The sequence below is a fragment of the Fusarium coffeatum genome, assembly GCF_003316985.1.
Source record: "Fusarium coffeatum strain FIESC_28 chromosome Unknown BRIP53273_contig_81, whole genome shotgun sequence".
Lineage (NCBI taxonomy): Eukaryota > Fungi > Ascomycota > Sordariomycetes > Hypocreales > Nectriaceae > Fusarium > Fusarium coffeatum.
In genome coordinates, this window is record NW_022157877.1 from 40,180 (window position 1) to 66,735 (window position 26,556).

The 26,556-nt window shown below is 48.0% G+C and overlaps 8 protein-coding genes across 8 annotated transcripts; 4 read left to right on the forward strand and 4 right to left on the reverse strand.

The window, feature by feature from the left end:
• Positions 1 to 299: 299 nt before the first annotated feature.
• Positions 300 to 6,288, forward strand: FIESC28_03869 (uncharacterized protein; the record flags this gene model as incomplete). The annotated part of the gene is made up of 3 exons (XM_031158018.1): positions 300 to 766; positions 813 to 6,159; positions 6,226 to 6,288. 3 exons carry the CDS (start codon positions 300 to 302, stop codon positions 6,286 to 6,288), a joined length of 5,877 nt encoding a protein of 1,958 aa, XP_031017877.1.
• A 656-nt stretch (positions 6,289 to 6,944) lies between these two features.
• Positions 6,945 to 8,335, forward strand: FIESC28_03870 (uncharacterized protein; the record flags this gene model as incomplete). The annotated part of the gene is made up of 2 exons (XM_031158019.1): positions 6,945 to 7,085; positions 7,142 to 8,335. The coding sequence occupies 2 exons, from the start codon at positions 6,945 to 6,947 to the stop codon at positions 8,333 to 8,335; spliced, it is 1,335 nt and encodes a 444-aa protein (XP_031017878.1).
• A 544-nt stretch (positions 8,336 to 8,879) lies between these two features.
• FIESC28_03871 (uncharacterized protein) lies at positions 8,880 to 9,434 on the reverse strand (the record flags this gene model as incomplete). The annotated part of the gene is made up of 2 exons (XM_031158020.1): positions 8,880 to 9,269; positions 9,366 to 9,434. 2 exons carry the CDS (start codon positions 9,432 to 9,434, stop codon positions 8,880 to 8,882), a joined length of 459 nt encoding a protein of 152 aa, XP_031017879.1.
• Positions 9,435 to 10,031: 597 nt separating this feature from the next.
• FIESC28_03872 (uncharacterized protein) lies at positions 10,032 to 10,743 on the forward strand (the record flags this gene model as incomplete). The annotated part of the gene is made up of 2 exons (XM_031158021.1): positions 10,032 to 10,428; positions 10,478 to 10,743. 2 exons carry the CDS (start codon positions 10,032 to 10,034, stop codon positions 10,741 to 10,743), a joined length of 663 nt encoding a protein of 220 aa, XP_031017880.1.
• Positions 10,744 to 14,777: 4,034 nt separating this feature from the next.
• On the reverse strand, positions 14,778 to 15,572 carry FIESC28_03873 (uncharacterized protein; the record flags this gene model as incomplete). Its single annotated transcript, XM_031158022.1, has 1 exon — positions 14,778 to 15,572. One exon carries the CDS (start codon positions 15,570 to 15,572, stop codon positions 14,778 to 14,780), a length of 795 nt encoding a protein of 264 aa, XP_031017881.1.
• A 6,590-nt stretch (positions 15,573 to 22,162) lies between these two features.
• On the reverse strand, positions 22,163 to 22,583 carry FIESC28_03874 (uncharacterized protein; the record flags this gene model as incomplete). Its single annotated transcript, XM_031158023.1, has 2 exons — positions 22,163 to 22,243; positions 22,317 to 22,583. The coding sequence occupies 2 exons, from the start codon at positions 22,581 to 22,583 to the stop codon at positions 22,163 to 22,165; spliced, it is 348 nt and encodes a 115-aa protein (XP_031017882.1).
• Positions 22,584 to 24,408: 1,825 nt separating this feature from the next.
• On the reverse strand, positions 24,409 to 25,008 carry FIESC28_03875 (uncharacterized protein; the record flags this gene model as incomplete). Its single annotated transcript, XM_031158024.1, has 2 exons — positions 24,409 to 24,881; positions 24,951 to 25,008. The coding sequence occupies 2 exons, from the start codon at positions 25,006 to 25,008 to the stop codon at positions 24,409 to 24,411; spliced, it is 531 nt and encodes a 176-aa protein (XP_031017883.1).
• Positions 25,009 to 25,275: 267 nt separating this feature from the next.
• Positions 25,276 to 26,070, forward strand: FIESC28_03876 (uncharacterized protein; the record flags this gene model as incomplete). The annotated part of the gene is made up of 1 exon (XM_031158025.1): positions 25,276 to 26,070. The coding sequence occupies one exon, from the start codon at positions 25,276 to 25,278 to the stop codon at positions 26,068 to 26,070; it is 795 nt and encodes a 264-aa protein (XP_031017884.1).
• Between the last annotated feature and the right edge of the window lie 486 nt (positions 26,071 to 26,556).

The following is a 26,556-nucleotide window of genomic DNA, read 5'->3' on the forward strand; positions in this document are numbered from 1 at the left end:
TCGCCACAATCATCCCCCGCATTCTTGATTGCATACTTCTTTCTAACTCTAGAATAAGCAATAAGCTCAATGCGCACCCGCATCTTGTCGCCCCGCCTTGCGATTGAATAATCAATAAACGCTGAGCTTCCAGCAGCTATTCCCGCCCATCAGATAGCTGAACTGAGCAGCGTTGAACCTTGATTCAACACCACAATTTGGGCAACAGTCCGCGCCGCTATTCTCACAATCTATCATCATCAACAAACGCATCGTTCGAGCACTGGCAGCTGCGCCCGCGCACGCATCATCTGTCCATCATGGACGAAAACATTGGACCTCGTCCTTCGGGCCATGGTTCCATGCCAGCGACAGCTACCTCCAACTTGGTAGCCAACTTCCTACCATACGAGCCCATCTCACGAGCCACGTCTCCTGGCATTCCTTATCCCAAGACCGGTACCGACGACGACGACAAGAAACGCTATCGTCCCCGAACCTTCGCCTACTTTTCGCAGCTCCCATTCGAAGTGGAGGAGGAGGCTCAGCGGGATGTCGCTCTGCAGGGAATCCTCAAGCAGCTGTACATTGCTATCCGCGCCGAAGATTTCTCCCCGGGCGCTCTACATTGGACTAAGGAGCTCCAGGGATGGCTGAATCTCAAGTTTGAGATGACCCGGGAACAGAGAGCAAAGTTGACCAAGTTGTACTACTCCCTCGCACTGGCTCCAGGCTTGGATGCGACAGCTTCTGATCGTTTCTTGCGCATGGTCTTGACTCTCACGAGGTAAGTTCAGAAGTCAACCACTCAGCCGTAAACTCACACTTTACAGGAAAAACCATTATTTGAAACCCGGTGAAGATCTGGTTCTCGAATGGAGGCCCTTGTGGAACGAAATCAAGGCTTGGGTTCTTCCCTCTGAAGGGCCGCCCCATCAGAGCAACCGTAAACGTTCAGTCAAGCAACTCCTGAAGCTTTGCACCCATGCCCATACATATTTCGACCCCTCTGAGCGCCGGGCAATGTTGGAAGAGTTCTTACCATTCTTCAGTGTCAACGAGTTACCGAACGCATTCATTGTCGCGGGTGTCTTGAACACTTTGCTGCCAAGTCATCCTGCGCCCATCAATGAGCCTCAGTCACAGCCAGCTGATATCTTCCCTACACTCTTCCACTTATGGTCTATAATAAATAGATCCAAGGCTTTCGATATATTCTTTATCGACCTGCTCTCTCGTATCGCCAGAGACCACATAGCCTGCTCCTATGTGCCATTTGGCAGTCATGGTATCTTCTCCAAGGACCAGTCCGACCTCATCTTTACAGCTATTCTCAGACTCACACAAATTCCCGTGGGCCAGGCGAACTCACCATACACTCCCCTTGACTATCTTTCAGGGGTGGGCATCTACTTGGAGAAAGATAAGAAGAAATATCCTGTAGCATACATGATTTCTCGCCTGATCGTGAGTTCTCTATCTCCCGCTTGCTTGAAGGATGAAGACTCGATCATTTCCCATTTGGAAGGTTTTATGGAATCCATTGATACCTTCTTCCATCCTTCCAACCAGGGCTCGTGGACCACCATGCTTGGTCAATTGACACTTTACCTGACCGAAGCATTCGTTTCGCGATGGAATCGTGAGCAAAGTGGCGAATTGGATCTTCCAGAGGATCGCAAGATCAACGATGAGTTGAAGAAGCGCTTCGTAACGGCGCTCAAAGAAGTAACATTCATGGGGCTATTTTCCAAGAGCAGTCGCGTCTCCTATTACTACTACAGTGCTCTGCAAGGTCTCGCCTATCTAGAACCTGATCTGGTGCTACCAGGTGCCCTACAACGCTTTTATCCAAGTCTTCAAGGGTTGGTAGAAGTCCACAGAACCACATCAAGTTTGAACGGACTGCAGATGATCGCCAACATCATGTCTAAAAACAAGGGTTACAGATGCCACATCACCGCTCTTCTGGCACTCGCCCTCCCTGGTATTGACGCAAACGATCTCAACAAAACCCAATACACTCTCAACTTCATTCAAAGTGTTGCTTACAGCATTCCTATGGTGCCCTTGGTTAAGGAAGGTAGCCACATGCATAGTACCGCATTAGCTATGGAGTGGGTTCAAGGCCAGATGGATCGCATGGAGCGTGAAGGCCAGAATGTAAAGTTTGACTACAAGAACGAGCTTAGTGATGAAGACGAGGCCAACATCTTGAGATCCTCAACTACCGGGTTTGGCGAGTTCATCTTGACTTTCCTAGGAAAAGTGTTTACTCTCTTGGAGAACTTGCCTGACGCTAACCAAGTTCGAGGAGGAACTCCCGAAGACAACGTTATTAATGCTTTGCCAGCTGCACTATCGCCTATCTTTGCCTCGTTGTCACCGGAGCTCTTCGACATGGCCCTTGATAAGATTGCTACGTTCGTATCGAGCCATGTGGTTCATCAAGCACGAGATGCAATGGCGTGGATCTTGAATGCGCTCTGCAAAGTCAACCCCGAGAAAACCTTGAAGGTCTTCATTCCTATGTTGGTCGTCAACATCCGCAACGAAATTGACTACAATAACGCTGCATCTGACCGAAGTAGCGGAACAGACTACCTACCCAGAGATCGAGCCTTGGTCTGGTACGTCAGCATGCTCGCTATGTCCGTTGTACACGTTGGCAGTGAAGTACTGAAGTATAAAGACGAGCTTCTGGGTATTGCCAAATACATGCAAGAGAAGTGCCGCGGCTTGCCCACCATTCTGGTCTCCAATTATATTCATCATCTCCTCCTGAACTTGACCCATACCTACCCCATTGATCATGCTTTGTACGAGCCTGAGGTCATTGAACGTGGACTCGACGTTGATGATTGGGGAAAGACCACCGCGCCAGCCGACCTCAGCATTCGCTGGCACCAACCCTCGCCGGCTGAAATTGACTTTGCTGTTGAGCTGTTTGCATCCCAAACCGGATCTGCCAAAGATCAGCTTGAATCATTGATGAGCGACAATCCCCCTGTTAGCAGAACGGGCAAAAACAAGGAGTGGTCAGACGAGGTCTCTCGCCTTATGCAGCAAATCCGTCTTGTTACGTCCGGCATGGCGACTATGTTCGACCCTGAGCGCGCCGCGGGCATCATGACTGGCAACACCGACGAGGGTCATGATGTGGCGCGTGAGGATGATGATGAGATGATGATCGATGAGGACCCCCTTGCTGAAGTTGCTGAAGACGAAGAACTGCGCCCACAATTCCGCTACAAGGCAGGATATGCACTCAAGTCCAGTGATCCCGCGTATAGCCGGATTCATGATCTGCGAGAAGAACTAGGTCATCTCCTGACCAAAACTCACTCTTTTCTGAATGAAAACCAAGAAGATGATGTGAACTCGTTCACTGCCCTTTACGCTGCTTACCGTACTTGGATTACGGACGTCGGTATTGAGCGTTCTGCCCATCCTCTGGAAAGGCATGTACGACTATACAAGTCCGACATTGCTGCTTTCAAAATCAAGGGACTCAGGAAGGTTTATCCGCGCCCCCTTCTCATCAAGCGAGCCGAGGCATACCAGCTGTTGCGCCGTAAACACAATGCTTCTTCGAGGCAAAAGAGTGATCTGGACAAACGACTTCTACTTGATCTTGCTGAGTCCAGTCTCTCCCTTTATGCCGACGTACGACGAGTCGCACAGAGTGCTCAGGACTCATCTCTCAAATCGCTCATTGGCAGCAAGCCGCTGGTGATCCCTGTCATTCTCGAACGTCTCAAGAATGCACTTGAGACAAATGACCACGACCGAATCAAGGGCGGCATGTATACACTATTGTTCACGTCTCTATTGAGAACTCTTGTCAAGGATTGGCGATTTGCTCCTGAAGCTATGCGTTTGTACATCGAAACTGCAGGTATCGACAAGCCATCGATTCAAAATTTGGGTTCTTCGGCGCTCTATTCACTAATCGACTTTGGCAAGCCTTTTGAGCGAATGATCATCGTTAATGACGAGCTGGTTGACACCATCAAACCTGCCGCCGATGTGTCAGCGGCTATTGATGGTCGACATCAATTCATTCTGCAACGCCGAACCAGGGTAGAAAAGTCCAAGGCCGATCTAGGCTTGGAATTGACGCAGCGTGCTAAGGGCGCTCACTGGAAGATAGCCACTCGTTGTGCAGTCTTCGCTACTAACTTGTGTCTTCGTTTCCATTCGGTGGCCCCTCCTGAGTTTATCGATCTCGTCGCCCAAGGCGCGAACGACCCTCATCCTAGTCTTCGTGGATACTACTTGAGTGCTTTCACGTCTGTCTTTACGGCAGTGGACATGCGAGCAGTCTATGGCCACGACTACCGCAACTATCTTCTTGAGAAGGAGGTGGGTCAGGGCAACCGCATCAAGATTGACGTCGAGAAAGGCGACACTGAATTCACCAACAACTTCTTGGAAGCGTTCAAGCATCATGAGGGGGCTTCATACATGGTCGATGCTGACCATCCTGGTTGGCTCGTCTGGGGTAAGAAATTCTCGGCTTACCGCGCAAAGCCTCTCCCTTTCAACCCCTATGACGAGACCGAAAACGCTTTGCGCGACCAGATGGGCCAGATCCTCAATCGCGACTGGCTATCTCAGTGCTTCGATTATCTGAAACAAGAACCACGAGATGCGACGTTGGACCGATTCCGCATGAGCAACGTGTATCTTTTGATGCACGTTTTCGACTTGATGCATTATGGGAAAACAGTCATCACACTTGATGATGTCAAGGAACTGGTCAAGGACGTCTTTGGCGATGGCAATGACAAGCATCAGCACAGAGCGACATCAGAAATCATCGGTGCTCTGCTCGCAGGCTCTAGCGATGATCCGCCAGAAATTCGCAACCGAGTCTGGGAGTATGCTGCGCCTTTTATGCTCAAAATCTTTGCAGACGATTTGACACCTGATAACTTGCAGTACTGGTTGACATGTCTTCACCTCATCCTCGACACCAAGGACCCTCGTCGATCGCATGAGATCATCGACACTCTCAGAGCATTCCGACTGGATATGACGTCTAATGCAGCATTTAAAGAGTCGTCAAAGGTGCAACTACTTGAGTTTATTGTCGCAGATGGTGGTTGGCATTTCCGACATGTCCAGCCAATCCTCGACGATTTCCTTGCTCACATTGATCACCCATATAAGGCAGTTCGCGAGGCCATCGGCCGTGTTCTGTCAGTCATCTACAAGACTCGGTACCACGAGTCATTTGAGAATGTGAGCAAGCTCTTGGAGCAGAACAAGGCTGCCTCATCGACCGGTATCAGACCCTACCAACCATCAGAGGAGTTTGCAGCGACGATCAAGGACGTCTTCGATCGCCTCGAGAAGTGGCGCCATGAGAGAACACCAGGCCAGCAAACTCCCAGCTCTTATACCTCGGGCTCCAAGACTGTGCTGATGTGGCTGGACTGTACACTTTCATCCCATGAATGCATTCAACTCGTGCCATTTTTCCCCACCCCTTTCATGGAAGAATTACTTCACATGATGGACGTGAAGGAGGATCCTGAATTGATGAGGCTAGCGTATCATGTCTACCGCCATCTACCAAACATTCCTTTCCGGGATGGCGAAGATGCAGAGTTCATCGATGCGCTAATTCGCATTGGCAAGACATCGGCTAGCTGGCATCAACGGCTGCGTGCTCTGGTCAATATGCAAGTCATCTATTTCAGACGCATCTTCCTTACACGGACCGCTCAAAGGGAAGCACTCTTCACAGCCGTGTCTGATATGCTTGGAGACCCTCAACTTGAGGTGCGTTCATGCGCATCTACCACGCTCGCTGGCATGATCCGCTGTTCGCCTCGCCGCATCCGAGACCCAACGATCGCGCATCTGAAGGCTCGGTTCGAGGACGAGTTGGAGCGCAACCCAATGCCAAAACGCAAGCGTCATCTTGCCGGAACCGATACTCCAGTCGATATTCACAAACAAATCACAAGACGTCATGCCGCAGTACTCGGACTAGGCGCCTTGATTGAGGCTTTCCCTTATGCCACTCCACCTCCCGAATGGATGCCTGAAGTGTTGGCAATGCTGGCTCGCAAGGCTGCTGCTGACCCTGGTGTTGTGGGCAAGGCAACCAAGACAATTCTTAGCGAGTTCAAGAAGACTAGACAGGACAGTTGGACTGTTGACCAAAAGGTTTGTTTATGTCGTCCTTTCCTCGGGGCGCCCGTCGTTGTAGACAGCTTACTAACAATTGAGCAGTACTTTACTCCCGAACAATTAGAAGACCTTGAAGGAGTGTTGTGGAAGAGTTACTTTGCTTAACGGAATTAATCCGGGGAGGGCTACGTTCAACCTCGCCCTCGACCGAGTAATTGTGTTGTTAAATACGACATGCGAATTGTGTGCTGACTGTTGAGAACGCAAGCGTGGTTCTCGACATTTAGGGGATACAGCGATCGATTGTTGCCCGTGGGCTTGCTAGACTTGAATCAAATGAAAGACAAACTGGATAGAGCTTGTATATGAGGATATAGGTGTCGCGGCTGAGGAATGCAGACTGCTGATCCAACGAGAGATGCCATCTACGGCTGGGTCGTGGAGAAAAGTCCAAGGCTTAAGAAGAGGATGCAGCGCATTGAACGAGGCGTAGCAAGTAATGACAGCAGCGAGTCTATTGGCATCCCAATAGTATAGAAATAAATGATATAATTCATAAACTCGTGGAGTCTGAAGATCGAGCTATCACAATGCACGTCTATTGAATAACGTTAAAGTCAACCACAACAGTACATAGTCAATCGTCATCAGATCGACATCTCGAATGCATCTGAGTCTGTCTTCTTCGATCACGGGTGGGGCGGTCGCTGCATGTATGTACTGATTCCCCCTCCAACATTCCTGCAAGGGGATGATCATCTTGTGACTTTATTCACTTCTCCTGCCTTGCAGATTCAACAGGTTTTATACATCAATACAACATGTCAGAGCATAGACTCCAGCAACAAAGCACGCCTAAGGTGAAGCCTCGGCTTATCATTCATGGGGGGGCGGGTAGCATACATCGCAACACTTATCCTCCAGAGAAGTTTCAGGCTTATCGCAGAACCCTCGTGGACATAGTGAGCCTATACATCCTGCCCACGGTAGCTCTCGGGTAGCTAATCCAAATCTCTAGGTCATAAAGGCTGACCAGTATATGAGGAGTCAAGATGAAGCCGCTTCAGAGAAGTCACCTAACAGGCTCCCTTCAGCCCTGGAAACCGCAACCTACGCAGTGCGTCTCTTGGAGGATAACCCTCTATTTAATAGTGGTCGTGGCGCCGTCTTCACTCGTGACGGGTTCAACGAGCTTGAGGCTTCAGTGATGGTATCTCGCGGGTACAAGAAGCGAGGTGTAGGCGTCATGGGTCTTCGTCACGTAAAGAATCCCATTCTGCTAGCTCGCGGGATGCTTGAACACGGCGAAGACGATCTTGAACCCCGGTCCCGAGATGTCAACCCTGATGGACTGGACGTCCCGTCTGCGCAAGGCCACTCGCAACTCTATGGCAAAGCAGCAGAACAACTAGCGGAACAATATGGACTTGAGCTGGTAGACCAGCGTTACTTTTATACTCAACACCGCTGGGATGAGCATATCCGAGGTCTAGAGAAGGAGAAGAAAGGCGAGGGGCAGGCAACGTGGAGTGCGGATGAGTATATCTCCCAGGGTACGTGTGGAGCAGTTGCTCTTGATCAAGATGGTGTTATCTGCGCTGCGACGAGTACGGGAGGGCTTACGAATAAGCTCACTGGACGTGTTGGCGATACGCCTACGATCGGGGCAGGTTTCTGGGCTGAGGAGTGGATTGAAGATGGTGATCCGACAGGCTTGTCCGCGTGGGATCGTCTGAAGGATGCTGTAGGTCAGTCAGGTCCATGTCTGATGATTAGCAATGCCTTTAGAGGGATCTTGGCGGATTTCCTGCCTACTCCAAACGCGTACACACCAGTTGGTACAAGCATATACACGATCAGGGCATTTGGAGGATCTGGCACTGGTAATGGTGACTCGTTCCTCCGAACTAATGCTCTTCGAACAGTCGCAGCTATAGCAAGATGGAAGCCAGAGTCAGGACGCGAAGCTGTCTCTCGAGTTGCAGGTCTGGGAGGAGAGCTACAGAGGAGCGCAGGCGACAGATGGAAGAGGACAGGAGAGGGAGAAGGCGGTATCATCGGTATCGAGAGCGTTGTCGTTCGTGATGCTCGTGGTCACGCAGTCGAGACTCGATCTGAGATTCTGATGGACTTCAACTGCGGCGGTATGTTTCGGGCCTGGATCGACAAAGAGGGAAACCCTCGAGTGAGTATCTTTAGCGATGAGCTGTAGGCCAGCGAACAGAGGCAACGGAAAGTGAGCATATTAGAGTGGAACAGGGAATGTCATTTATATTCGTTCTGTACCCAATCCGCGATAAACAAGAGCATAAAGCTCAGCAGTAGGAAGTTTAGTCTCCCTGTTGTCTTTTTGAACCTGCTGGTCCTTGGTGCACTTCCAAAACTCCCCTCAATCTCATGGATATCGTACACAAGCGCTCTCTTCTCTCTCTTTTTCCCTCGTTCAGACATAGATTAGTCCGTAGTCGCAAGAAGTATGGCAACTCCATCGCTAAGCCAGAACCCGCCTTCCGATAAGCCCCCTCCCGATATCTTACTCTATTATACATAGAACGCCGGCCCGATGCGAATTGAAGCGATTAAAACGTCAGCCAGTTTTTGTGTTGGTGGTGGTGAAAATACAAAAAGCCTGGCTCTTGAAAAGCCTGGCCCGCAGAATTGTTGTGGATGGTCGTGATGGTGGAGTTGAGAGTGGGGGAGTCGAAGATTGTTTCGTTTGATCGATCGTGGTTTATTCATTTCGTCAAAATCTGGTCTCACAGAGTGGCCTCCTGAGGAGGAGGCTGAGGAGCTTCTAGCTTGGTGCTGCCAGCAAGCATCTTTGAGAAACCGATACCGACACCCTCGATGACGGCGAGAAGGACGGCACAACCGATGGCACCGTTTCGGGCAGCCTTGTAACCACCTCGAATAGCGAGAGAACCACCAGTGAAGAAACCGGCGATGATGGCGTTGTAGGGATCCTCCTTCTGGCGCACGCCCTTAACAGCGCAGTCGAATGTCGAGAAAAGACCACCCCAAACACCGAAGTTACCACCTAGAACTGGTGCACGCATCTTGATGGCTGTGATGGCGCCAATGCGTCGCTCGCCGTAAGGAGAGTTGCGGAAACCCTTGATACCGTGCCAGATAGTACCACCGATGGCCTATAGAGGAGGGAAAGTCAGTCATGTCTTTGGTGATCGTCATGGTAGTTTATCGCTGTAATGGATCCTAGCTCGAGTATCAAAGGCCAAACTTACACCCATACAGAAAGCACCGCCAAAGTCATTGAGAATGACCCAGGGGCAGGGGTCGCGTCCGTGATCCATGGCTGATTATGTGTATTAAAGAGGCTACCGCGGGGAGGAAAGGGCGTTGGAAGACTCGTGAAGGCGATAATCGGGTATGAAAATTGTGAGGCCGGCTGCAAAAGGTTACCGGACCTTGAATCGCGCAGCGAGTGATTTTTTCGGGGTCGGCGAGTGGATTATCCGATAGAATTTATCGATAACGGTTTAGGCCGGCCTCGGCCGACTCGAAGCTTCCATTTCAATTGTTTGACTTACAGCCACGAATTGCTTGGTAGTAATTAATATCTACAGTCTACGCACTCGCCATGTTCTCTAGGGTTCCCGGTGTATATCTGGCTATATTGCAGCTGCTTTTAAGCAAAGGTCCTTATGTATAGGTCTCTCGAATTCTTTACCTCAACGTCATACTTCACCCCACTAAACCCCAGATCCAGTCCCGGCCGAGAACGGAGCCTATTAACCTCATGCCTGTTCCAGCTCGCCGAAGGTTGAAGATACCAGGGATGCTACAGATGCGCATATATATGAGTATATATATATACAGTATATAAGAAACAATGGCCCTTCTCTGCATTTCTGTAAAAATCGATGCTTCCAACTCTGTGAAACTTCATGATGCCTCTCCAAGTCCTACCCGCTACAGAAGTCGATGCCTCCAGAGCAGCTGCCATCGAGGCTGTCGCATATGGTCCAAGTCCCATAGGCTCAGTTCTATTTCCCAAGCCAAGAGTCCCAGGACCTAACACAAGAGCCTCGGATCTCGTCGAATTACTGCAGAAGAATCCTGCTTGTCGATGGGCCAAGGTCATCGATACTGACCTCAGTGAACAAGAGGACCAAGATGATATGGTTGCCTTTTCCATGTGGTACATGTGGGATACTCCTCCTTTAGAAGAACAGCACTCGTTTTCTTCTTTTCGAGGGCCAAGTTGTAATGCAGAAGCATGCGAACTCTTATTTGGTGGCATCAACAGTATGCGGGTCAACTATATGAAGGGGAAACCATACGCTTGTATGCGCCAACTCTATATCCTACCACCACAACTAACTAACACTCTTAGTCCTCAAGCTGCTGCACACTGATCCGAAACATCAACGACGTGGAGCAGCATCTCTCTTGATCGAGTGGGGTCTCAAAGAAGCCGACCGTCTCGGCATCCCAGCATGTCTCGAATCTTCAGAAGAGGGACGGAAGCTTTATGAGAGGTTTGGCTTTGAAGAAGTAGCTCGACATACTATCAACTTTTCACGTTGGGGTGGCCCATCTGAGATAACGATTCCTCTGATGGTCCGTCCCGTTGGAGGGCAATCAGAGACTACCAAGTGAGGTTTATCAACTACACAACATAGGTTTACCAATACTACCGCGCTATTAAACACTATCTCTAGATTTTGTCATTCGTCTTTCTATCCAGACATCTTGACAACTCTTTGCGAACGGGTTTAAGAGCCTGGAAGGATTGATAGTTGTTAGATGGACGCCAGCTAACCTATAGCCTCATGGGATAATGACTGGGAGTGCTATTGCCAACAACGCAATTCTTTCTTGATCCTCTTAGCTCTGCATTATTCAAATATAATTCTCAATGTACTTGTAGACTCAGAAGATTTAAGAGACGGCTAATTCTTCCGTCTCCATTCCCACTGAACGTCGAGTTACACGGGTTGATAGAAAGCGCTGTTCAATTATCACAATATTGTACATCATGTCTCCAAGACTAAAGATTAGCCGACAAAGAAGATTTCTATGTTAAATAGGGTCTTGTTCCCTATCTTGACATTCATTTTACATTTTTATTGAAAGCGGCAAGTTTAAAGGTGATACACTCCCTACTGACCCAGTGCTTCACCTATGAACGAGTGCTGGGAACTCAACGATAAACGAGCCTCGAAATACTCAGTAACTCTCAAATGAATATGGTCTAGAAACTAGGCTTTGGCAGTGTTTGATGGATTACTTTTAGGCAGCTTAGCCTGTCGGGTTCTGGGTCTTGGTCTTCCTGATCACTTGAGAATAGGATACTTGGAGATACATTCACCAATCTTGAAACCCGCAGAACCAGGGAAACTGGTTAAAACAACACCTTTGAGCATGGTGTGAGCTCAAGGAACCCACGGGCCTGGTGCGAGGCTATAAAGATGTGAGCATGGATCACGAGGCCCGGCTGTGATCGCAGCCAGGTGAACGACTACGTTTCCTTGATGTCAACCAAGAGCACCAGTCTCCTGAACCGACCACTCTGAGGTTCAATCTAGCTCCCATCCCTTAGCTTCGGACCTCTTGAGTCGCGTGGTGCTGATAAGACAAAACCAGCCAAGCATTAGACGAGAAGAGGGGATAAGGGGAAAGACGATTAAGCATGCAACATCTCGATGCGAAGGAGATCGCGATGGGCCTCGCTTCGCTTACAAGATGAGATGGGATGTTGCAACTGGGATATTGTGATAGGTCAGAAGAACCACGAGACAGCCTCGCCGGTAGCTTGGCGAGCCGGTAGATCGTGGATTGGAAATAGGAGAGTGGTTGGCTAAGAAGTTCTCTCGCTCAGAATCGACAGTAGGGTTCCAGCCGGAGCCGCAATGGTATATCCAATCAATGACGGTCAGGCTGGAGCCGAAAGTCCGGAGGAGAGGATTCCCTGATGCGATTGGATGCCGAGTCAGTGGGAACTATGTAGATGTGACGATTTTGTTAGTTAATGGGGATGAGTGACATAGGTAGTGGATAGATACTAGTTGCTTAGTAGTGTGCAGTACTGTACTGCAACTAAAGACAAGATGCCGGTATTCTTGGAGGATGGAACCATTGGTTAACTTTGTTTCATGAAACGACGGGTTCAAAATGTATCAAGTTTTGAGTTGATGCAATTGTAGAAGGATTCATGGTAATTGCATAAAGGATGGATGGGAAGAAATGTCTAGTCTAATCTCTAGTCTAGTCCAAAGATCATCGTCATAGTCTCGATATCAAGTTGGTCACTCACTCACAAGAAAAAAAGCACAGTCCAAGGCTGATTCTCCACAAGAGCTTCAGCATTGTCTGCCCATCATTTTAAGGCTCAAGTCCAAGTTGATGTAACTTGAATTGAGTTGAGGTCTAGAGAACAGAAGAAAATAGAATTAAACACCACAGAACCTTGTTCTGAAACCAACGGAAGCTACGGAATACGGAAGATCGTCATCGCCCGTAGAAGTTCGTAAGTAACCATACGCTCGGTACATCAAGAGAACACTGCCGTAGAATCCGAACAAACTTCCAAGGATATTGTTGAGCTTGGAGCAAGGGTTGGTTAGTAATGAGTTGAGTGAGTTCTTGGCTGTGCCCGCAGCCTGGAAAGTTCCGTGGATAACCTCAAAAAAACAGGCCTACAAACTATGTCTATACTTGGCTACAGTACTTGGCTGTACTTGGCTTGAATACGCTGGGTGCATCTGTAGTGTAATGTCTTTCATCATCTTGCCGATATCTACAGTTTGATGACGAAGCAATTGACCTCAGCTACAGTACACCACAGTTGATGATGTAGAATACTGTACATCTTAATGCATGAATGATGATAGCTCCCGCGCGCTTCCGCGTCTTGAAACAAGCTACCCGTAACCACTGACGTCTTTTGCATATATTCAAGATCTACGATAAGCGTCAATCCCAGACACGACAGGAATTAGAAAGACGTTGTGTCCTTTCAGCTCGTTGATCATCCAGTCTGGATGTTCAATTACACGTAACCACCAAAACAAAAAAGATTAGGGGACGTGAAACATCAAACAGGGCACATACTGCGCTGTAGATGATTCGCCAGACCGAGATTTGCCACATGCCAATTACAGTGAAGTCATGCATTCATTCCAGGTCCTCTTCCCTTTTTCGCCTCCCCCTGAGGCTGAGGCAAAGTCAAGGTCAAAGTAAACAAGAAAGTTTCGCGCCCAACGGCAACGGTCAAACGGCCAAAGGTTCAAGGCAAATTGCAAAGGGTTAAACCTACCAAATTCAGGCAACCGTGAGTTTTGTGCGTGCTCTGTTTAAGTTGGCCGTGAACCGATGATCGTCATAAACTGAATGACCATGACCAGAGACCCTGCAACTCCGCGGCCGCCCGTTGACTCTTAGACTTTGACTGCCTGCCCGCCAAAATTTACAGTGAATTTTAATACCGGCATGGATTATAGGTTGTTTCAATGAGCGGGCCCTGCCCTTCTGGAAGACTCAGCCTCGATCGCTTAATGTAATCACACTCAACTCATCACTGCCAAGACACTCTCAACACGAAGTGACTCATTTGTAATGCTATGATTTTGTCATCATCATTAAATACGACAAAAAAGAAAAGAATAACATAATCGTTATCACAGACCAGACAATCCAAGACCAGGGATCCAAGGACCGTTGACGCTAGCCCAGCCATAATTCTTTCGCTAAGCAGTCAATGCGCCCCGTTAACTTGCGTTCAACCATCAACGATGATGTGATGGGATGGGATAGACGTGAATGGTCCACGTTTCGGTGAGACCGCTCACTCACACCAAGCGTTGGGTCTTGTTCGCTTATTCAGCTCCATTCTCATCCTCATTCCAAAATTATACAAAAAAAGAAAAGATTATTGTGGAAATGTTGAGGCTGAAACTCCAGTATTGACACTGATGCTTGGACCACCCAAAGATCCATACAATACCAACATGCTGGGTCCAGCTTCAAAGTGGATGTTGTCTAGACCCGAGTATCAAAATTTCACAAAGGACAGCTAAGACATGCACTGTAGTTGAGGCTGCAGAATATGGAGACGGCAAAGTGTTTGGTAGTATTTCAGCCTCATAAAGAAGCTTCTATATAGAGTAGGTAGAGTAAGAAGAAAGCCGCCCATGTGTGAGGGTGAGAGTAAGAGTAATAGTAGAGTAATATGTAGTAGAAGATGTCTGTAATATGTGTGTGTGTGTCTGTATTCCACCACATGCAATGTGTGGAAAGCCGTAAAACCCATGATCGCATACCTCCAGGTGCCCATAATAAAACCAGATAAAAAAGAATAATCGCTTTTGTCGCTTTCCCAAGTAATCCCATAGCCCATGAAAGACAAAACTCCAGGCCCTTTAATATGTATACAGAGATGAAATGAGGAAAAAGGATAAGCCCAATTTATGGGTGTGAGGGAAGGATGTACAACAGCCGTGAGATATCGTTTAGCGAAAGAGAAAGAAGCAGTAGATATGTGCTGTAGAGGTATGGGTATCAAAGAAATCGTCAAAGATATAAGAAAATATGAAAATAGTGATTATGTCCAGTGTGTAAGAGTGAGAGAGTAAGGTAGTTGTTGAGGTAGAGTGAGTAGGTGGTTGTTGAGATGAGGTGAGATGAGATAATGTTTAGAAGCTGTTGCGGTCCTGGCACTCGAGGTCTTCCTTGTGGAAGACAATGCCACGACGCTTCCATCCTCCGCGTCGGATAAAGTTGTCGACGCTGTCGAGGGATCGCATGGGAGGACGCTTAGGTGCCAGACCAGGTCGGGCAGCAAAGGTAGCGTTGATAGAGGCGGGTTTTAGTGCAGAGGAGTGACGGGACAGACGACGCATCTCAAGGACAGACATGTCATCGTTGTCGTCTTCAGAGTCTTCGGACTGGGTGACTTCGGAGTCATCCTCCTCATCGTCGTCAAAGGTCTGAATGCTCTGGATAGTAGATTCTGACCAGCGAGACTTGGGCATCGGTGGTCTTGTTGATAATGTGGTGAAGAAGTAATCCTTGGGCTCATTGCCCTGCTCGTCGGCAGCATCCATAGGGCTCACATGAGGAGGCAGGGCCATCTCAGTAGGCTGCTGAGCAGCAACATCCTGCTCGACAAAATCCTCCTCATCGATAACTGCCTCGTCGGTACCGTAAAAGACAGGCTCGGGTTCATCGATACGCTTGAAAGGTCGCTCGTATAATCTTGGTGGTGCGTGGAAGGCGGGATGTGAGGCGAGAGGGTCGATTTCGGGTCTTGATGTTGTAGGTGTCCTGGCTGCTGGTGTTGAGACGGCTGAGATTGTGGATGATGAAGATGATGATAGAGAGCAGCCGGAGGAGAGAGAGGATCCCGAGAATGAAACCTTTCGGATGTGTAGGTCTCTTGGGCAGCGAGACGACTTGCGTCTTTGGCCGAATCCTTGTAGTACATGCATGTTTGTGGTTGTAAGTAAGTGAGTAAGTGAGTGAAAGAGTAAAGTAAAAAGAGTATTATCGTGAATGATATATAATACTCGATTGTTAGTGTAGGCTACAATGGCCAGAGTTTGGATTGTTGAAGTCAGTGAGAGAAGGACCCGAGATAACCGGAGATGGGATGCTCAAGTCTATAAATAATGAGTGCATTCGTATTTTATCGTACAGCCCAGGCAGAGAGAGTGCAAGTGCAAGAGCTACCACACACCATGAACGTCATCCACCGAACCGTCACAGCCGAAGTGGGCGGATATCCCTGTAGACCACCCCTGTAGATTTAGCTAGTAGCTTTACGCCCAGAAAAGACGGCGGAGTACCTGGAGACCTGATCTCGTACCCTGGTCCTGTGTCTCTCTTGCTTGACCTGGGTGGGCATTTTAACAGATCTCCACTTGGATCTTGGTCTTTGACGCACCTTTTTCACAGAGATTCCCATCTCTTCACTCTCTCAAGACACGACAGGGGGGTGCGTCTGTCCCGCTGATCAACGACCCCTGTCTTTTCGCTGGATGTACCTTTTGGTACCTGAGTCTCCTCAACTCTTGGGGAAGCCCTTGTAGGTAAAGAAACATTTGAGCCCGTCCTCGAAACACCAGACAATAAAATACTACGCTGTAAAGAAAAAAAATAATGATTTTGACTTTCCAAGGCTTCGCCTCACTTAATCTCATCGGAAACTCGGTATCAAGTGGACACATTTTCATTTTTTCTTTTCTCTGATATTTTTTCTTTCTTTTCTTTGTAGAGAATGGGTAAGGTAAGCCTCGCTGGGGTCCAGACCATCGGCGTACCTGATTACAGTGAAAGGTGTTCCTGGGCCTGTGCCCGGTGCCTTTTCGCTAGCCCACGCCTCAAAAGCCTCTTTTTTCCTAGACAGCCCGGTCATCAGGCCCAGCGCCATCATGATAGTTCCCGAGATACTTCAGTAACTTGCCGAAAAATCTAAACGTCTATCGCCATTTTACTTCCTTCTCCCTTAAGCCTCTTTTTTCTCACGCGTGAGTCCGAGTGACCGCCAGTCTTGGCTTACTTACACCCCATCCCTGTCAATGCGGAGGGTTTTTCTTAATCTGTATGGATGTGTCTGTGTCTGTGCCTGATTACAGTACAGCCAGCACATCAACAGTACCTTAGCTGACTGAGCTTACAGTAGGAAAAAGCAAAGAACCCTTGAAAAATCAAGGGCCCGTGCCTGAAGATTCCTATGGATTCCATTCTTATTCGCTCCCAACTCATGTCTGTAAGATGCAGGGCGGAGCTCCGTGAACTGTAGAAACATGAAGAAAAAGAAAAAAGCAAACAGTTGTCTCTGAGCTGGAGCCTAAGCCTGGGCTTTGAGCTTGATCGTGAGTCCGTCATGGAATTGCCGATGGAAGTAATCATCATGGATATGATATACGCGCAAATCGACGATACAGCTGGAGCTACAGTGAAGTACATGGAAACATTCATCTAAACTCTGAATGGTTGGTTGATCAATGTTTATCGGTTGTTTCGTGTGTACGCCAGCGCTGATCTTATCGCACAGCAGCGTTGTCAATTGTCGTGGCTCCAAAGAAGGGTTAACCTAGACGTCACCTTTTGCACATCATCCCACGACTTTAGTAACAGATCATCATCCCAAAACATACGACACGTACTTTGGTCAAGATGCGGCCACTCCGATCACTGAACTGCTGAAAATCAATCAAGAAGTAACTCCGACAACACTCCAAATCCTCAGCTGTCTTTTGTCTACGGCTTGCGCGCCAGCCGAAACTCTATTACTGTATCGGTCCCGATGCCTTTCAGCTGTGGATCGTATCAGTCTAGTTTCTACTTACTACTGCAGGTAATCAATTAACTAACTACCAACAGACACAACCCCATGAATGAGAAATAAAGTGAAATTGATCATGTTAGGATGTCTTCACCGCTGCTACTCCGTACTCGGCTTCAAATTGTGTGATAACTCTCCCTTGCATTCACGAGGCGGCGCCTTGGCGAACCACTCAGTGACAAACTATGTGGGTGTCAAGTGTCAACCATCAGGCACACGTTTTTCTCTTACTCCAGACCAGATGCAGATGCAGGTACAGTTGAGACAAAAATGTGCTTTGTTCGCGATCACGTACTCGAGTCTTTCGAGACATGATCGTTATCTTTCGGCGATGACCTCTGATCGGGTCCAGTATCCCTTGTGAATCCTTGGAGCTGGAGTCAATACCTTGTAAATCATCATTTTACTTCCGTCCCGTTTCTATACGTTTTTTGCTTTTGAAGCTGAGATCTATCGAGATAATGCCCATGTCTTTCCCGGCGGACGGTATGCCCCATGTTCAGTGTCTAGACTACACTACTTTGCGGCGTATGCAGAGCATCCATCCCATCCCGTCCCATCATTCAGACTTGTGATGCGAATCTCACCTGCATCGTGCATGACACTATCATGTGCCCTAAAGCTCCCCCTTTCCTACCCCAGAGCCAGAGCCAAGAACAGTGTCTCTGGCATAACTAACATTTAAACTGGGTATGGAATGTTATCAGTCTAGACCGAGAAGCGATTCACAGTGAGAGAGAGACTCAAACTGACCGCTACAAGCGCAGTTACAGCTTGTGGCGGTGGAGGAAGGAAGGAAGGATCTGTTTCATTATGGATGGCAATCAAGTTAATAATGGAGACTGCTTCAGATCGTGAAGTCAAAAACGCGCAATTGAACCCTTTGGACATACATTAGTGGTCAATTAAACACTGGCGGTGAATCTCTTTGAACCCCTCATTCCACTTTTTATTGTGCATTCACGATACACATGCACATGCACTTTTTAATTACTGTATTTTGTATGGTGCTCTTAGTGCTGTACTGCGCTGTAACTCACCACCTCCTCCTCGGGTGTCAGAAGAATTGACCCTGGCCAGCATAAGAGACGAAATAACTCAGTCATCTTAGACTAGCTTGGGTCGGCCTTTAGACTGCTTTATTTCTGTATCCTAATCCTGAAAGGACAATTCTTCTGACATCCGCCTGCTAGCACTGACGATCCAGGGTCTCCTCGTGGAGATATTACTGGGTTTAATGTCTCGTTAACTGGAGTCTGTAGACCGACAAGTACATTCGCGTAGCTGAACTCAAACTCGCTTGTCTACTATGACGGTATCAGTGGAGAGTAAAAAGAGAGTCGAAAGATGCGACTCGCTTTCCTCCTTGTTGGTGGTTCTTGGCAGTCCAGTCTTGATAAACGAGATTAAAATGAGGCTCGGCGCTGGTGCTGCCCGGCTCCGAACCGAATATTTACGGACACGATAACTGAATGAAGGATGTGATAGTGATAAGATGGCGGAGATTCTGGAGAAGGAAACAAAAAATAGTAATTAATCAGTAATGGCCAAGCTAAGGAAAAGAAGCGAAAGCTCCAGTCCGAATGGAAACATGTCAAAGTCCGAAGCCAAGGTTAATTCCAATTTCCCTCCCTCTGTCACTATCACTTTGACTCCATACTATGCTACTGTTACAGTAGATCTCACCCAACATTTCGGCATTTGGTGTTTTGTTCAATTTTTATTTCTTCTTCTTCTTCTTTCGGTCAAGGTTTTTCCTTGCATCTCGGGACACGATGAAGCCGAACTGGGTTTACAGCTGTTTGGAAGTGGCGCTTTGACCCGACAGCTCCAGCCAGCCTACAGCTTACAGCTTACAGGGCCCCTGTACAATCTTGTAATTCGTGCTATTGGCCTGTCCTTGTTCGTCCCGTCTTCAATTATCGTCGCCAATTCCGGGCGCACCTCAGCGGAGAGTTTAGTTTACTGCAGCTTACTGATACAGTAGAGCTGAAGGTTTACCGTAGCATTGGGTCTCAACTTTTTGCTTTTTATTCGCATCTTTTGTCAACTTTCAGAATCGGGCTTCCCAAATATTCTCCATACATGCAGGTAATGCAACCCACTAACCTGGTTGCTAAAGATTATAACAAGGAAAATAACGATGATGTTGATCTGACTACTAGAATTAGAAATGTGACGAAGAAACAGAAAAAGAAATATGCAGTACAGATGATAATCCTTCACTATCATAATACCCGTTTCTATTGACCCTTTGCCTTGGTTACTGCAGCTTCTTTACTTGTTCTTTGCCGGTCTGTAGGGTTGCATAAGGCAAGGTCCCCGATTTCCAATAATATCCTGCTATAGGGTCATGCATGCAATTAATTGATTGCAAATGTTACCGACACCACGGTCATCCTTGAGAGAGCGCAATCAAGTTCTAGACTTGTCCATGTAAGCGGGCAATCAATATTCTTCTTAGTTCCCGTATTCCAAAGGAACGGGCGTTGTTTGCTATTGAAAGGTTATTGGATCCCCAATTACTGGTACGAACCATGAACCAACGTTGCATTTTTCTCACAACCTCAGAAGGAAAAAATGTCAATTGATTGCCGAGTTGGCAGAAGATGGCTTGGCAAGGACTCTTGGCATTGGTCAAAAACCAGATGACCTTCAGACCAGGGTCCCTGGCAAACTTTCCAAGATTTGGTCTGACCATTCACAAACGAGTTCTCGTCTGAACATCACGGAAGAGAAGAGTCGATTCGGAGAACCCAGCCCGGATGTTACCCTACAATGAACATGATCTCGAGGGCCAAGAGTAGCTGATTGTTTCTTGTCATTCATCATTCAATGTGGCTGCGCCTTGTTCGGAAAATCGGATCATAGAAACTCGTACGTTCTGAATACATGCAGGTACAATCAGTACCTTGCAGTCACTCCTCAACACCACCTTTTCAACTTGAATGATGGTCGTGATCATCATCGCCTCCGACTGCCAATTATTACCTGAAATAATATACACACACATCATGCCTTGATTTACCATTGGCCATAACCCCTCTTCTGCCAGGTCCTTTTCAAGCCAAACGACCTTCTCTATTTGAACTCCGTCTCTTCTCCGTTCATTTGTAAATGTCATCGATCCCAACGCCTGGTGGATGGATCGAGGAGTCGGTCACGTTCTCTTACATCAGCATCATCACCTTGACAGCACAGTTTCATCATAGCTCATGCGCATGAGCATATGCGAGACCGAGACTCTCCTGACGATCATCAACTTAATGTCAAATGTCTCGCTTGACTCCAAGCTTCAGTTGTAAGCCTCTCAGTTCGCCGTCCAATCGATGGCCCTGACAATCACTTCAACGCGGGGGCTGGCGTGGCGCTCTGGCCCCTGCCCAGCTGCGCTACCCTCTATTATCGTGAGCTAAAACCACCGCCATTTTCATCTTTATTTCCTGATTACCAGACTACGCGTCGTCCCGTTCGATAGCTGCCTCTCTGGCGTGTCTCTTAGCATCCTCTAGTATTCGCTAGCTCTGGCCCGTTGATGTGATATCTTGGCTTAGGACCTTCTTAGCCCATGCGACAGCCACTACAGTTACTCGTTGGGATGCTAGACTGTGAGGAGTTTCAATCTCGGTCTTGTAGCGTTCTCCGGATCGACGATGGGGATGCCATATCAAGTCATTTGAGGCGATCATCCATCGCGATTTAGATGCAGCGGCACGATGCGAAATGCCATGATAGTAATCAGAAATGCGTATGTATACCTAGTGTACTGTAGTCCGTGTACTGTACCTGCACGCACTCAACATGACAGTCATACTAAGCCTTGCCAAAGGACAAAGCGTACTAGAGACGGAAATTGCGGAATGCAGGGGCTTTGTGTCAACGTGACTCGATGCAAGGGAGAATCATAGTCTGATCCTGCGGTAATTCAATGTCGGCCGTCAGCCAGGTAAGAATGCATTGTGCCTTGGTACTATCGACGATGGATGAATCAAATATCTGTTCCCAAGTGTGTGGTGCAGTAGGGTAGATGGATTGCACCGACTAGTGCTTGCAGTGCGCGATATTGCTGCACTCCATGACCGACGAAACATCTGCAAGTCTCAGAGATGTGAATTGTTGGAGTTTCGAGTTTCTTGCTCGATGCGGTCAACCATCTCATACATCCCGTCCCCTAAAGTTCATATGTTTCAACCCTGTGAAACATCTCACCCTCCAACAGCTTAAAATCAAGATCGAACTTCCGTAGACTCATCGATATTCGTTCAGTCTTTCGTCAGATGTCCTCACTCGAGTTCCGATCTCCATCCTCACAACTGTCTCTGAGAAGCCTCTGACCGCTGGGTCGGGTCAAACACTGACGTTGCGGCTCGTCCCTACAGCCGCGAACCATCACGATTCCGCCGTCTCCGATTGGAACGATAGGGGAGTTGTGCCTTTTATTCCCTCGATAAACGCCATATCAGAGACACAAACGAACGCGCGCCCATCTCCAAAACACCCAAACGCCTTTGATGCCATCCACATACGGAACACAGCCCTTCTTGGCGACCCTTGCTTCCGTGGTGTTTCCACAGCCGCAACATTGGGATGGATGGCGGTGATGACGTCGATGCAGTCGTTATCATGGGCTTTGCAACCCTAACAAGAGACCGATTTTAATGCCATCGTCGATATGTCAAGATCGGGATGCCTTTTCATACAAGTAAAGCAAGGGAGCCATTATGCCATGATTTACAGCAAGCCATCATTCTCACCAGGAAGTCGCTTCACACGCTTCTGTTCCCAATCGTCAAGGTCCTTGCCAGCAAGTCTCTGTTACCAAGATGTTAGTACCTCAGATCACAAACAGCATTCTTTCTACCATTCCGAACGGTGCAAGACGTACGTAGTATTCCTCTTTCATATCCACCTTCCTTGCAGATCGGCGCACATTGAGCTCTTCGTCCTTGGTCATCTGGCGAACCTTGCGATCATAGCGTTCGTAGCGGACGGCAGTGGCGGGGGTGAGGACGAAAGAGCCGGCAACGATGACGGAGATGAAGGGGAGTCCGAACATGAGGAAGGGATGCTTGTTCATCAGGTTGCGATATCGCATGCCGATACGGTTCATATCGGCGGAAGACCGGAACTTCTTGCTTTGGAACGCCGGCATCGTGGGTCACTCGTCGGGGTCAATTATCGGTCGGTAAAGTAATGGATTCCGAAGGGAGAGTCGGGAGCTCCGTGTGCCACTCGGAGGTTGGTCGAGATCTGGCGAAAGTAGAGGCAAAATTTTTGAACGGTGGTGGATATGGTGTACTGACTGAATGGGATTCAGGTCTGGTGTCTTCGGGTCCGAGCGAGGTGTGGAGAGAAGGGTCCAAATCTCAACGAGAATTGACCAAGAGGAAGAGTTTGATTTGATTGAGGTTCAATTCGACGATATCTACAGGCTAGAAATGACCTGACTCCATCATCATGAGCCCCACTTCATTCCCTCTGAGCGACTCATGGCTTGTGCGCGTTTACTTTTTCCCGGCTAAGAAACATTGGACGAAAGACAAGTCAGACTCTGGAGATTTCCGACTGTTTGGTCAATGCAGCATAAAAAAATCAAGGGTCCATTTCATGCTCCACCATCGGGACAACCGTTTGTCTCGAACTTCACCTCAGTTGATACCAACCTCGGGCCTTTGTATCAACACAGACCTCTCTTCATTTGCCACTAGCTACGGCAGAACCTGTTTTCAGCCTCATATTAGGGTTCAATTATCTTCAAGTACCGTCTTGTACCACGCCAAAGGACTTGTACAAGCGTCCGAGCCCTTTGAAGCAGCCCAATCCATGTTTTGGAAATGGCACGACTCCATCGTGTAAATGGACCCTGAACTGTTGTCCGGCATATCCTTGGGAACCAGTGACACCCGAAAGCCGGGTTGGGCGTTGTAGTTGTCCCGTGAAGTCCCTTCACGATGCCCGATATTAAGCAAAGCAGCCCGTGCTTGACCTAAACGTGCGACGTTTCCGACTGCTTCGAGAAATTCTCAAATTCGCTTCTATTTTGCTTCTAGTCGGTTGTTGACTGGAGACAGTGGAGAGGATAACTTTGCCTCTCTCAAAGCCTGGACCCTGCTTGTTGTGATCGACTAAAGACACCGTTGAACATTAGACCGCCTAGACAACAATTCGGAGATTTGTTTGTTGCTAGTGATGATGTCTAGGCGGAAGATTTCGTGATGGACCGTTCGCCTTGTTTGACAAAGGGGTATTGTATTCTCGTTTACTTAGTGTTTTGTTGCACTGCACAGGCATTCGGCATCTAAAGTGTGGATGTCTCAAATTGGGTTCTATTCTAGCGAGAATACTTGCACGTTTCAAAAAGAAACAAAGCCATCTTAATGTGATACTTGAAGTCGAGTTACTCTACAAGATGTAGGCCACATACCATCTCAAGGCAAGTCGAAAGGCCATATAGCAATGGTCATTATTGCAAAAAAAGAATGCTTCATAGCAGCTACTGGTTTCGATCCAGTGACCTCCGGGTTATGAGCCCGGCTATAGTGAGTTAGTACTCTGGTATTTAATTCAAGGTGGAGTAGAGACATACCGCGCTTCCACTGCGCCAAGCTGCTTTCATTGAGCTGTTGGTGTCCCGCAGTGGAGAGTATCATCAAGAAGGACTACACTCAGGTGTTTCAAGGCGGGTATCATAACGATCTTAACAACTCCCGGCGATATAATGCACTGTTAAGACCCCAAAGAATAAGCTCTATCTGAGGAGCCCATCTCAGGATGTCACGATGTTTGAAGCAGAGAGTAAGTAATTGAAGTAACATTAACTCCAGACCCATTCGAAACTACCTTTTCAATCTATCCTTAAATAAATCATATACCATGTACATATCCCATTTGCATATCCCGTTCAAATATCCCGTTCATATATCCAATTGTCGTTTCCATAAAACATCCTAAGCTCATAATCTTATTAGTGAGACAGTCTACCACATCCTGCGCTGGTAGTAAAGTCCATCCTCGGCCTGCGCCGACTTTTGAAGCTCCTGCTTGATCATCTTTCTCCTCTTGGCCTTACTGACAGGCTTGTGATTTGCGACTGGTGCTTCGACATGCCCCTCAGGCGTTGACATCTTGTCCACCACCTTGGCTTGCAGCTGCTTGATAATCTCAAGATTTCTCACCGAGGCATCATTTTCCTCGACGTCGACATTGGGCTTCGATTCCTTGACCTCTACCAGTAGACGTTGGCGTCGCACCTCAATATCGGCTTCTGTGTCTATGTCGATGACTCGGCCATCCTCAAGCTCCTTCGTTCGCACTTGGAACTTCTCTGGGAGGTAGACTTTTGGTGACGGGCGTGTATCAACGCGCGGTTTGATTGCCGTGCGGAGCTGGTTGAGGGTTCTTTGCTGGATGATGTAACCGCTAATGAAGAGCGCAAATGTGCAAGTCACGACTGTGAAGTTCAATGTCTTATTAGTATGCCATCATCTGGAATGCGGTCAGCGGTGAGAATGTCTCTTACCAACGAAGCAGGATGCGATGACCTGAACCTGGCCTGAACTGAGCAGCAATTTGGCCATGACGAAAAGTAAGAATAATGATGAATTGGTCTAGTGCAGAACAAAAATGAAGATTCTACACTATCAGACGATTTAGAATACAGTTTGAAGGTCAGCTGTCGTCATCCTTGACCGTTGAAAGTTCCATTATTTACTCTGTTGACACAGCAACGCGCCTTATCAGCTTATCGGCACCAAGCTTTCTACACTTTCCCATCCGAGCTTCAAACCAGCCCCCACCATCACCAACTTCTAGAATCGACAATTCCTTAGCGATCACCACCCAAAATGAGCAGAGATAAAGACACAGTTCACGCCGATGCGCGACGCTTCCTCGATGAGCGCGGCTCAAATGTCTCGGTTGCGCCAAACGGCCTCAATCCCGCGACCATCATGGAAAAGGCCGTCAGGGATCGCATCGTCGACTCGATATACTACAAAATGCAATGCTTTGCGTGTAACGAAGCCGATATTGTCGATCGCGTCGTAGAAGACGTGAAATTTATCGGAGGTACATATGGAACGACACAAGTACCCAGCCCGTTTTTGTGTCTTGCCTTTAAGCTTCTCGAGCTCGCGCCCAGCGATGCGGTCCTCCTGGAATACCTAAAATTCGGCGGTGAAGCCTTCAAATACCTGCGCGCGCTTGCATGCTTCTACTTCCGACTCACACGACAAGCGAAGGATGTATATGAGATGCTGGAACCATTTCTTGAGGATAGGCGCAAGTTGAGACGGCGAGGCAGGGAAGGTGTGAAGTTATCATACATGGATGATTTCGTGGACGAACTTTTGACAAAGGAGCGTGTATGCGGTACGAGTTTGTGGAAAATGCCAAAACGAGAGGTTCTTGAGGATCTGGAACTTTTAGAGCCAAGAGTCAGCCCTCTTGGTGACCTTGAGGATCTTTTGGAGGAAGAAGATGAGGCGGAGAAAGAGAACGGAACGAGAGAGGAATCAGGAGAGATCTCAGACGGAGATGTGATGGAGGTTGACCGGGATGAAAGAAGGAGAAGCCAAAGTCGGAGCCGATCACGAAGCCGGTCTCCAACTCGAAACCGCAGCCGAAGTCGTTCACCTTGATCTGGTCGTTCGTCCACAGCAAATCAATACAAGTGTTCGAGCCGCAAGATACCCGATGCATCTTCTTTCGAAACACGAGGAGACTATTGTGTTGACCAGGAGCCCCTATTAAATTGAACATGCCGACCCTATCTGGTGGCCAGTGTCAATGCACAACAACAATAGCCGGACGATGTGTAGTCGGATGAGTAACGATCTACTATGAGACGGCCTGGACCAGAAGAATATCGACACCACTAAGGAGGCAGTCACCGCCAACTCGCCCCAATGGCTCCAGAGGACGAAAGATTGGCAATAGGACTTAAAGGGCTGCAGTCTCAGTTGTAGGCTCACCTGTTCGAAATATCTACAGCGTCATCAACTTGAACTACTAGAAATAATCGAAGATAATGAATCAATTTATCGCATTTACCATCCGTATCCATCAACATTAAAAGGTTCTGGAACCCACTAGATCAGAAGCAACTTATCCGCGTGTGATGTTAG